Raw genomic sequence first — 12966 nt, 5'->3', positions numbered from 1 at the left:
AGTGAGCTGAGATGGTGCCACTGCACTCCAGCCTGGGCAACAAGAGCGAAACTCTGTCTCAAAAAATAATAATAAATAAATAAATATGCAAATAAACAAATAAATAGTCTAATGCATCAACTTCATCTTCATTGTTCTTAAATTTTTATAAGGAAAATGTCAAACATACACAAAAGCAGAGTGTAGAATAATTAACAATAGGAATAGCATAATGAACCCCACCCAGCTTTAAGAATTATCACGAAGCAGCCAATCTTCTGTCTGTCTCTCTCACTCTGCCTCGTAGATTTGAAAACGAGTCCCTCACATTAGACCATCTCATAAGACCACAGCTGCTACTGACCTCCTCGAGGGCTGCAAATCAACCTGGAGCATGCTGCACACAGATGGCAGCACCAACATCTACCCGGACCCCGCAAAAGTGACAGGCACAAACTATGATGTGTGGTGCCCAAATAAGACGGCTTCAAGGAGTGCTAACCTTTTTTAAAAATAAGAATGAGCTCTCCATGCTTAAAACTCTGTTAAATAGGGAAGGTTCTATTACAAGTAAATAAATTCCAGTGAACAAAATTTCCGTTTCCTTGTTTTTCTTTCTTCTCACAAATAATGTTAACTTTTAGACATAATTTTCTTATTCCTCATACATTTTCTATCATTATACATCAGTACTTCACTATAAAACTCTGATTTGGGCTGGGCACAGTGGCTCACGCCTGTAATCCCAGCACTTTGGGAGGCTGAGGCGGGTGGATCACCGCCATCAGGAGTTCACATGGCGAAATTCCGTCTCTACTAAAAACATAAAAATTATCTGGGTGTGGCGGCATGCACCTGTAATCCCAGCTACTCGGGAGGCTGAAGCAGGAGAATCACTTGAACCTGAGAGGCGGAGGTTATAGTGAGCTGAGATGGTGCCATTGCACTCCAGCCTGGGTGACAAGAGTGAAACTCTGTCTCCAAAAAAAAAAAAAAAAAAATCTAATTTGAAGTTTCTTTTCTGACAGAAATAGGAAGAAAATTTAGACAGAAGCAAGCTTTAGTAGAAAAATTGTTTTTCAACCCCAGTAGAGTCTAATAAACCTTATTTTAATTGGCAGATTAAAAGAAATGAACTCTAAAATACTTTCCAGTAAATTTCACATAATACAGATGAGTAGGGGAAATTCTGGTTTGCAAAAATAACCTGAGATTTGAGAAGATGAAAGCTGAATGGGAAATGGGCCTTAAAACACTGATAGAAATAGTTACAAACACCTACCTTGTTGCTGCCTAGACTGTATGATGGAATGAGATCTTGTCGGCTTCCAGACAACTGAAGAAGAAAGAAAGGAGGGTTAGTTCTTTATGCATCAGAGCATAAAAATGTGGTTTAGGCAATGCCAGCCTTTGCCAACCCAGTCAACCGAACGTCAAAAATTTGGGTAGCAGCAGGTAGGTTGTCAAGACGAAGGCTGCACACTAATGGTCTTTGGGACATTACCAACATTGAATTGGTTATGAACAATTTTCAGATGAGAGGTTTCTGTAAGATCTGGATATTCATTTCACACTGAGGTCACAACCGGCTGGACCTGAACAAGAGCTGTTCTGTTGGGTGAGCCCTTCCGTGTGAAAGATACCAGGTTACTGGTTATCTTACCATGGCCTGAGCTTATGATTCCTTTCTCTGGGTATTTGTAGCAACTGTAAATAAACTCACAAACTATTTAAACTATCAGATCCCAAATACTGAATCTCTGCATATATCAGTGTATTTTAATACATCATATTCTGGAGAAATGAGACGTTATCTGCCTTGAGTTAAAGTGATCTTCCTAAATGTCTGAGATGGTTGGTGGCGTCCAGTGTGAAACTCCTCCTATCGCTGTCTCTTCTCTCTCAGATGCTAAGGCCAATATCAGCTGCCCTTTCTCACAGCGCTTGTGCTGTAACTTCTCTTTGTGTGAAGTTAGGATGAAAGTATCATTTTTCATATCCACATCTTCATCAAAAATGAGGAAAAGAGTAATAAATCAAGGGGCCAAAAGCCTATTTCTTTGTGAAGGATTATTCCCACGTTCAATGTGCACATAAATTATATCTAAGTTTCCAAAAACAACAATAAACTGAAGCCATTGTTATGAAACAACCCCATGTATCTGACGCATGGACACCACCCTGGCTATCTTGTGAACAACTGGTTTGTGAACCTAGTCCAGACTCCTCCTCAACTTAAAAATAATTTGAGCCAAGAAAATGGCATTGGCTTGCAATGGGCCCTTGGCTAGTTCTGGTTTAGTTCAACAAACATTCACTGAACACCTCAGTCTATGCTAGGCAGTGGTGATGGGAAGATAAGAAACACCTGAAAGGTACTTAACTGCTACTTCCCCTACAATATTAATAGGAATGGGGCAGAGGTGCACAGACCCAATGGCGTAGAGACCAGGGGCCCTGACATCAGTCCTGGCAAGGGAAGGGTTTCAGAGATGGGGTTTGACAGGTGGAGAAGAGTTACCCAAGAAAAGAGGAGAGGAGAGAAGTCCCAGGCACAGCACAGAGCTTGGTTCCACACACTCACTCTGTTCACATTTGGAGAACTGATACTCCTCCTGCTCAATTTCCCTTTTCCTGTTAACTGTTCCTTCACTGCAACTTCCTGTGAATCAGAAAACATACAGAGGAAAAAGACATGTAAGAGACACACTGCAAAAGCAACACCATGTACAGCAGACTTGCATCCCCCATCTATACAGACATTCCTAGCTATTTAAACAATGCTGTTATGTGATTATTACGTACTGCATGCCTGTATCAAAACAGTACATGTGCTCCATAAATACATACATCTACTATGTACCCATGAACAGTTTTTTAAAATTAAATAAAGGCTGTTACTTCATAAGACAGAATGACCCAATTACAATCACTCTGGATTATTCAAAATTCGTAAGAGTGAACTCTTCAAATGTTAGGTGCAACAACACTGTGAATTACAGAGTCCAACACAGACTCAGCCTGCATCAGGGCCTCTGCTGCCTGCCCTATCCAGACGGTTGGCTAACCTGGCGCAGACGATCTAAAGTCAGGAGGTTTTCTACAGCGAGCACGCTCCTGAGGTACTTTTCAATATAAGCCTCCGAGTCAGCAGAAGCTGGATTTTCAACGTTGGCTGCCATTCTTGCTAATGCTTCCCGTTCCTCCACTCCCTGGGCATCCTGAGGAGTAGAAAGGTGCACATTATAAAAGCTTCTTGATTTACACACCACACACACATACACGCACATGCACAGACACACAGAATGTATTCCAAAGTTCCATTTTAAAGTCAGCTTTGGAAGGCCAAAGCATTTTTCCAAGGAAATAATGAAAAAGTGATTAGGTGACTAAGTCCACTTGAAAGGCCGGTTAAGTTAAACACAGCACAGCTGAAACACAGCGCATTCTCAACAAAACTGTTTTCTACTACATTCCCACTGCAAAAAACCCATGACTGGTTAGAAAGGATTTTGTCGACTAGCCAGAAATGTAACCACCATAAAAACAATATTTCAGGAACATTACCCCCCGCCCTGGAACTCCTGAGGGACAGAGAAAGGGAAGAGGGGCTGGGGTGACTGCTACACAGGGTGGCAATCAAACTGCCTCCCAGGGAGGAGGCCCGTATGGAGAAAATAGTGGACATAGGGTTTCAGCGCCTGCCACCACACAGCCCGGGGTAGCTGACATATTCAGAACATGGCAGCTTCTAGAATTGGTTCAATCTTCTGCTCGAGTGGCAGAGGCCAAAGGCCTGGAGCCAGCCAAGGAGAGATTGTCTAGGTAAGTTCTTCTACACTGAGCTTTCTGATACAGCCCGTCCCCAATCCTGGGACATGAGCTGGCTGTGAATACAAATGGGAGATGCACAGTCAGAAAGAAGCTTTATTAATGTATTTAGTTATTTCAAGCAAAGTGGGCTCTTAACAAATTACTGTTCTCAGAGAAAATCAGATACTTTATTCACTTGTAAATTTCTTATAATAATGCCAAAACTACAAAATGTATATCCATATACCACTGCATCTTAAATGCCATCAACTGTAAGACAAAAGATTTTATACATGATTGAGGGGGAAAAAACCCTGTTAATTTTAAGATACCATCAATTACGACACATTCTACTTCAAAGATACTTTAAACAATTTAAGTGAGTCTTAGAACAGTTAAAATATGGGAGGATTTGTAAGATGGCTTAAGTTCACAAAAACTTTTCTGTCTTGTACAGTAATTCACTTAAGCCTCATAATAACCATGAAAAGAAGGAATCATCCTCATTTCCTAGATGACAAGAGGAAGCCCACACAATTTGCAAGAGTCAAGACTAGAACTTAGGTCTCCCGTCTCCTGGTAGGATATTCTTTTCACCCCAACACAGAATACTTTCAGTGTCTGAAGGGAACAGACATTATCCTCATTTTATAAGGAGAAAGAAACTGTCTCTGGCCTGGGCTACGTCTTTTGGCCATGATGCCATAATGGCTTCTGTGATACAGAACCAAAGGAACTTTTCGGGCTTTTTCATGATGAAACTTGCCTATTAAGGGATCTTTTTGTTTTGTTTTTGGGTCTAGCCTTTACACAATCAGCTTTATGTTTCATTTTGCCTCTATCATCAGGATTCGATAATGTGGAAACGTTTGCCAGCTTGGATGTTTAGCTAACTAACAGCACAATCACACGAGGTTATGTTTATCTTCAAGCTGATCCCCTCCCCCATATTTCTTTCCTTTTAAACCCTGTCCTCTGGAGAATAAAACCACTTTTAAAAGGCATAAGAAACTAAGTGGAAGAGAAGGAAAAGGGAGGGGAAATGGAGAGAGAAAAGAAATGAAAACCGTTCCTATAGCCATCACTGTTTCTCAACTGCATTCAAGTAATTTACAGAGACAAGATCTGAAACAACTGGAAGATATAGAAAACGTTTAGATACATAAACAGTAAGTCTCTAGCTAGACATAGATGTATATTTGTTTTAAATCTTACAGACAAGAGTGAATGAAGCACACAGAGCAATCTATTACAGACCCAAGACAGTGCAACAACTAACTCTGCTAACAGGCTTAATTTTTAAATATTCTGCAAACTCCAAATTAAATAATTAGATGGTTAATATTTACTATGCAAGCCTAACACTTTTTTTAAAGAACAAATTACTATCCAATATGACTTGAGAGGCAAAAGCATTCTGCAACAGAAGATATCTAAAAAAAAGCCTAAGTACTGTGTAATATTTTTCTTTTCCAAAACCTGATCTCTGGCCGGGTGTCGTGGCTCACGCCTATAATCCCAGCACTTTGGGAGGCCAAACGGGCGGATCAGGAGGTCAGGAGATTGAGACCATCCTGGCCAACATGGTGAAACCCCGTCTCTAATAAAAATACAAAAATTAGCTGGGCATGGTGGTACATGCCTGTAATCCCAGCTACTCAGAAGGCTGAGGCAGGAGAATCACTTGAACCCAGGAGTTGGAGGTTGCAGTGAGCCAAGATTGTGCCACTGCACTCCATCCTGGTGACAGAGCGAGACTCAGTCTCAATAAACAAAAAAACGCTGATCTCTCTATTAAAATATATACTGTTCACCTATTGTTCAAATACTCAACAGTGTCGACGGGCAAATCCTAAGCCCTGAAATGACGGGAACTGGTGCTGGTGTTGACGGCATGGTGAGGAAGGGCATCCTCTGATGTCTCACATTCCCCACTTCTCCAACCCCGAGGAAGTGAAACCTCTACCCCCTTGCCCACACCCCCTCTTTGAGGGTGAGGGTGGGAGAAGGAATTTTCTCTTTTCAGAGTCCTTCACTTAAGACCCTCACTTCTCCTGGCCCTGCAAGGGATGCCCCATTTCCCAGCTGTGCTGGTATCTGGGTGAATGAATACACATCTAATTCAGGAATGACCTATCAGGAAGTACGGATAAGCCACATCTTCCATCAAGTTGGTACCAAGGATAAATTTAAGCTCTGCTTCTCTGAATCCTCTGAATATCTCAATTAGTTCAGAAAGAGAAATACTAATAGTACTAATAAAATAATCGTAGTAACAACAATCGTAGCAATAACATTTTCTCTAGCACATGCACAACCATTGGTACAAACTGTCTCATTTGATCCTTAAAAATACTTTGTGCAAAGGTATTACTAACCCCATTTGACAAGAAAAAAAAATATGGGCTCAGAGTAATTTACGCAAGTTCACTTTGCTAGTGACAGAAACAAGATTTCTGTTTGACTTCAGGATCCAACTGGAATCTCTATGCTATGCTGCCTCCCTTTCTGAGTACAATATGTTTCTCTTCTGTCATCTTCTGTGTAAAAAGGTGTTGATTTGCTTTTCAAAAGAAAGTTCTTCAACAAAATACTAAAACTAGAACTTTTAAAGCCACAAGTACATTGTACTATGAATTGATATTAGAAAATCACTCTAAAAATCTACAGCTTCCCTAAACATACACTTTCACTTCATATGTATGTCTTGGGTAGGTCACTTTTCAGGGAGTTGGCTCTTTTTTTAAGTGTTTATTTTTAGTAAATTCAAATTGTATATCCTTCACCTCTGGAATATTGGAGACAATTTCAAAAGTCACTCCACAGCCAGGAATAGAACTTCGATGAGACATCTTTTTTAGGAGACTCTGCGCAAAACCCTAGAGAAAAACAAAATAGAAAATATGGTTTCCCACCTAAAAAACTGAGTTTACATTAACAAAAGACAGCATAGAAAATACCGGTTCATTCTAACCAAAAGAAAACAGGTCATGTTTCCAACATAAGCAAGTGAAAACACCAAGTACCGTTTCCTCAACGTTGTCCTATGGTACGAAACCAACTTATTAGATGCCCACCGTGTGTGAAGGGTCCCACACCCAACATAGGAAAAGTACAGACCTCCAAGTCTGTAAACTGGCAGTAGCCATCCGGAAGAACGGTGCTTAAATGCTACAGAAATATAAGCTTTTGACTTCCACACAATAAAATGACCTTCTAACTAAGATGGAAGCAAGGACTGGTGAGGCTTACACATTTTTTTCTCCCCAGCACGATGGACATCTTGTACCATGAATATTGACAAGTCCAGGCATTAAATTCTTGACCAAAGCAAGATCGTTATGAGGAATGATTTAAGAGTGCACGGTCATTGTTTATGCTGACTGCGCTCTTTGCACAGTTAGGAATTGAACTGTTGAATTAATGCATAGATGACTCATTTCAAGATGCTGTTAAGACTGAACACCCTGCAGAGGTTGAAGAGAGCAGGGATGAGAGCAGAATACCATCAGGGAACAAAGGTAAAGGGAGAGAACATGAAATGGGCACTGAGCTTTCTACCCACGCAAAAGGAACAGCAGAAACATGTGAAGCCCCCAAGAAAAGAGCAAAGCCAAGCTATTTGGTCTTAGACACACATCATTTCAGAAACCTACCTAATGATAATTTATTTCATATTCAATGATCTTTAAATTTTTAAAAGAATATAGTATCTCAGAATGCAGGGAGACAATTTATGTCATTACTTCTCTCCCTTGACTTGAGCCTTGCAGTGCTGAGCCAAGGCTAATTACGCAAGTCAAGGTATAGAGATCGCTGTCCCTAGGGGTGGTGAAGGGAGATGTAGATGCTACTATCATCCGACCTTTTCGTTTTCCCTTTGTATGGAATTAGTGAAGCTGACGTGTGTGTATTAGGGTCATGTGGAAGGTCCTATTCTTGTTATAAAGAAGAAGAGAGCCTTCCACATGACCATTCTTAGGAATGAAATATCTGAAATTAAGAGAGAAAATGGCATGCCTTAAAAATACTTCCACATCATTTCAACCAGGAAAAAAAAAAAAAATATATATATATATATATCCCACATATATATATATGGAAACCTATTGTCCCTACAATAGAAACAAAAACCAAGCGACATGTGGCGACTGCACAATGTACCTTTTCTGTCAAGGACCCTGTAGGGCCGGTGGTTGTGGCAGGTCAGTCCCAGGGCCTGGCAACCAGGATGTCTAATTCCGAAATGGAAAATCGCTCTTCAAAATGCTCCTCATGAGCAGTGTGTCTTTTTCAAACCCTCACAGACTTATGAGAAAAGGAAGACAGAGAGAGTGAATGGGAGCATACCATATACATCTAGAGCTAACCCCGTGACCTGGATTTTATTGATGTTGGATTGCCAAGCTAAAGAGCTGCAATTTTAACGGCATTACCGCCAGTCTTCATTTCAAAGATTGATATCGGTGTGACATTTAGAACTAAAGATTAATTTTTAGGGGTGGAGATTACATCTAGGAGTCTGTCAACCATGACTGTGCTCTTTTAAATGAAAAGATTTTCATCTGTACTGGTTTTAGTCAGTGTATTGAGAATGCCTCAAAAAAGGGAGATAAGACAGTTAAAAGGATCCCCAGATGCAATCTCCCAAATCCTTATATTTGCAAAACTAGTAAGAGAAAGAATTTAAACTCTTTTTTTTTTTTTTTTTGAGACAGAGTTTCACTCTTGTTGCCCAGGCTGGAATCCAATGGTGCAATCTCAGCTCACCGCAACCTCCGCCTCCCAGGTTTAAGCAATTCTCCTGCCTCAGCCTCCCGAGTAGCTGACATTGCAGGCACCCGCCATCACGCCCAGCTAATTTTGTAGTTTTAGTAGAGACAGCGTTTCTCCATGTTGGTCAGGTTGGTCTCAAACTCCCAAACTCAGGTGATTCGCCTGCCTCGGCCTCCCAAAGCGTTGGGATTATAGGTGTGAGCCACCACACCCGGCCTGAAATTGTTACCTAGAAATTTTGTATTAAATCCCTTCATATGGCATATGGACCTTCATAATCCAGCTGCAACTATGCGAGAGCCACGCTCCTTGGCACGGGCAGGACCCCCAGCACATGGAGCTCCTCGTGGTCCCCAATCCTACCATGTCCCGCCCTCCCCACTCTCTCTGCACGTGTATTTCCCCTATCCATGGAACTGCATCTCCTCCTGCTCTGCCTGGCCAATGTCCCTCCTCTCTAAGTCCCAGCTCAAATGCTGCCCTCCTCTCTGAAGCGCCCCCACCAGCCCCCAACTGCCTGGGGCTGAATTCTTCCTTCTCTTACCTGCATTCTCACCACAAGTGGTGAGGACCTGCACCACACGCTCAGCTCAGGCCGAGAACAGCTGCCTGTTATGTATCTACCTATGCAAATCAACCTGGCTCTTTCAGGACACAGATTTTTGTTTGTTTTTTGAGACACATTGCCCAGGCTGGACTCAAACTCCTAGGCTCAAGTAATCCCGCTGCCTCAGCCTCCTGAGTTGCTGGGAAAGCAGGTGTGCACCACTGCACTGGGCTCATTTCTTATTCACCTTTTTATCCCAAAGCCAAATATACACATCAAAGACTGCAAGAGGTAAAAGGTCTGGAAAGCACCCTGGCTGCATGGTGAGACCCTGTCTCCATAAGAAATACAAAAAATTAGCCAGGTGTGGTGGCACACGCCTGTGGTCCCAGCTACTGGGGAGGCTGAAGTGGAAGGGTCGCCTGAGCTCAGGAGGTGACGGCTGCAATGAGCTACGAACGCATCACTGCACTCCAACCTGAGCAACAGAGTGAGACCCTATCTTAAAAAAAAAAAAAAAAAGCCTGGAAATAGCAGAGTAAGAGGGAAACTCCTCATTTGACAGGGCCCAGATAAAAAGGCAACAACCAAACCACTGACCTTGCCCTTGACAGGGCTGTGTGGTACCCAAAAGAATAACCATAATTTGTGAATCTGCCCTAAGAAAGATTCAGTGTAAGAATACTGTCCAGGAGCAAGTGACACATCTGGGCCTTGAAGCAAGCATGGGTACAGCACAGCAGCAGTCACCTGGAAAAGAACAGGTCAGTGCTCCCGGGAGCCTGTTTGGACAGAAGGTTAGAGCAAGCACTGCTCGGCCCTACCCTCAGGTCGCAACTGTGGTTAGAGTCGTTTCTTCCACTGAAGACTAACCTGCCGGCCGTGAACATTGACACAGATTCTCTTGCGTAACACCAGTTGCATGTCAGCCGGGTGGCTGAGCTGGACCGTCACGCGCACGATCAGAAACAACCGCTCGTCCGCGGGTGTGCCCTTGCTGAGCTGAGGGCAGCCGTGCACCGCGGAGTCCCAGGAGGCTTCTGCTTTCGCCTGCAGAGAAGACAGAAAGGAAATAGGTTTCTCTCTTCTCCAGAAACACGAAAACTCTTTCAAGGAAACCACCTTGGCTCAGGCTGAAAGGGCATATGCCAGTCACCAACGAAGTTCTACTATGACAGCTGCCCTGAAAAGACAATGGAGTATGACAGTGTGGCCACAATCACCTTAGCCTGAAAAGTATAGGGCATGATGATCCCAGTTGGCTTACTTTTAAAGTTTGTATTAAAAAATGCTCAAAGGTCAAGAAAAGTTACAAAAACTCAGTCAAGTGATCTGTAACCCTTTCATCACGATGCACCAACTGCTACCATTTGGCCACTTTTGCTTCTCTTTCTCAAAACTCACACACACACATTATTACTTTTGCTGAACCACTTTCAAGTAAGTTGCATATCATATCTAAGAAATTTAACAGCAATACATTATTATGTAATATAGAATCCATATTCAAATTTTTCAGTTTTCCCATCACAGAACCACACACTGCCTTAGTCATGTTCCTTTAGCCTACTCTAATCTGCAATAGCTCCTCAGCCCTTCCTTGTCCCTGCTGAACTGGAAGGGTGCCGGCCCACTGTTCTACAGAACGCACAGCCGCTGTGTGTGTCGGACTGACTCCTCACTGTTAAGACTCAGGTTTTGCTTCTTAGGGACACTACTAAGTAACGATGTGTCCTCAGAGTATCACATACAGCTTTCCTTCCTGATTATTTCATAATTTTTCAAACATACTCAAAATTAGAAAATAAACTCCTGGCCGGGCGCGGTGGCTCAAGCCTGTAATCCCAGCACTGTGGAAGGCCGAGATGGGCGGATCACGAGGTCAGGAGATCGAGACCATCCTGGCTAACACAGTGAAACCTCGTCTCTTCTAAAAAAAAATACAAAAAAAAAAAAAAAAAAGAAAATAAACTCCTGAGAGATACCCATCGCTCAGATTCAACCATTAAAATCAAGATGTTACCACATTGCCTTCACCTATTCTTTTCCTTTTTAATAAATCCTGGCTGGGTGCAGTGGCTCATGTCTGTCATTCCAGCACTTTGGGAGGCCGAGGCAAGTAGATCACTTGAGGTCAGGAGTTCGAGACCAGCCTGACCAACATGGAGAAACCCCATCTCTACTAAAAATACAAAAAATTAGCCGGGTGTGGTGGCACACGCCTGTAGTCCCAGCTACTCGGGAGGCTGAGGCAGGAGAATCGCTTGAACTGGGGAGATGGAGGTTGCAGTGAGCCGAGATCGCACCTCTGCACTCCAGCCCGGGGAAAAGAGGGAGACTCCCTCTCAATTAAAAAAAAAAAAAAAAAAGTCCTGACAAAAGGATTTCAAAGCAAATCCCAGCCAGACACAGTGGCTCACACCTGTAATCCCAGCACTTAGGGAGGCCAAGCAGACGATCACTTCAGGTCAGGAGTTGAAGACCAGCTTGGCCAACATGATGAAACTCCATCTCTACTAAAATATATATACATATAAATATATAAAATATATATATATATATACACACACACACATATAAGCAAGGCACGGTGGCGCACACTTATAGTCCCAGCTGCTCGGGAGGCTGAGGCAGGAGAATCACTTGAACCTGGGAGGCAGAGGCTGCAGTGAGCCAAGATCCTGCCACTGCACTCCAGCCTGGGTGACAGAGCGAGACTCCATCTCAAAACAAAAAAAAAACAAAAAATCCCCAAAGCAAATCCCAAACCTGGTGCCATTTTACCTCCATGCACTTCTGCAGCCTGTGCTTCCATCTGTCACTGATTGAGGAACAGAGAGAGCCTCAAGCTCCCGACCGCTGCTGACCTGAATTGCTCACACAAACTCAGTACAAGTTACCAGGAAATGAAGGAAAAGGTGAATGGATATAATATGATGCTCAAGCTCCATTCTTCTGCAAGTCATGATGAAAGGTTTTCCTTTATGTATTTTGAGAAATGTAAAGCACTGGCATGATTGCCTTATTAATTGTTTCAGAAAGCTCGAGGAGAGGTTAAGTAAACCACTTTTCATCTGATTGTCCCAAGTTACGCTTTCCTTACCTCCCCATCATGCTGCTTCACAATCTGCAGTTCAAAGAACTCCTCTTCTTCTTCCCCAGTCAAGGTCGCATCCCATCCACCAGCTTCTGGGTCATCAAGATTATCCTGAGAGCTGAAATCATCAGCTAAAAGCAAAGAATTTCCATTAAATACTGAGATCATTTTCAAGGATAACCCCTACCAGCTAAATTTCAATGTGATTATTAAAATTCTTCTGCTTCAAATTTCATTTGCTTTTTGCTCTGAAATCTTACATGACACTGAAGATGACCATTTAAAAGTTCACAGATCTTAGAGATAAGAAAGTGCCTCAAAAAATGATCTCATCCAATCTGCTACATTTTTGCCTTATTTTATAGGGAAGGGAAATGAAACCAAGATACCTAAGAGGTTACCCAAGGTCATCTCATCAATATCAGTGACTGGGTTATAATGCAAATTCCCTACCATTCACTGCACTGAAGGAGTGAGAAACGAGCCTGACAGTGACATTCAGCAGAAAGTTCCACTGGCTGCCTGGGCTGGAAACAGAAGGGCTACACCATGGTCCCCTGGTTCCTCAGGCCTGAGCCTGGCCCTCCCCACTCCCCTTCACCTGGAGCTTGTGGGCAGACATCTGAAGTTCCTTTTCTTTTTTTTTTGAGATGGAGTCTCGCTCTGCCGCCCAGGCTGGAGTGCAGTGGCTGGATCTCAGCTCACTGCAAGCTCTGCCTCCCGGGTTCACGCCATTCTCCTGCCTCAGCCTCCC

At 42.8% G+C, this 12966-nt stretch overlaps 1 protein-coding gene across 1 annotated transcript in view; it reads right to left on the bottom strand.

The window, feature by feature from the left end:
* KIF13B (kinesin family member 13B) overlaps nucleotides 1-12966 on the bottom strand; it is a 231979-nt gene that overhangs the window by 41677 nt on the left and 177336 nt on the right. The window contains exons 31-36 of the mRNA XM_011944608.1: nucleotides 12219-12343; nucleotides 9989-10165; nucleotides 6579-6671; nucleotides 3048-3200; nucleotides 2564-2641; nucleotides 1262-1315 (exon numbers count right to left, since the gene is read on the bottom strand). Coding sequence (XP_011799998.1) covers nucleotides 1262-1315; nucleotides 2564-2641; nucleotides 3048-3200; nucleotides 6579-6671; nucleotides 9989-10165; nucleotides 12219-12343 — 680 coding nt within the window. The remainder of the gene's footprint in view (nucleotides 1-1261; nucleotides 1316-2563; nucleotides 2642-3047; nucleotides 3201-6578; nucleotides 6672-9988; nucleotides 10166-12218; nucleotides 12344-12966) is intronic.

This window comes from Colobus angolensis, unplaced genomic scaffold (assembly GCF_000951035.1).
Source record: "Colobus angolensis palliatus isolate OR3802 unplaced genomic scaffold, Cang.pa_1.0 Scaffold233, whole genome shotgun sequence".
Classification (NCBI taxonomy): domain Eukaryota; kingdom Metazoa; phylum Chordata; class Mammalia; order Primates; family Cercopithecidae; genus Colobus; species Colobus angolensis.
Note: the sequence above shows the minus strand (reverse complement) of the source record. Positions and strands in the feature narration are given on the sequence as shown.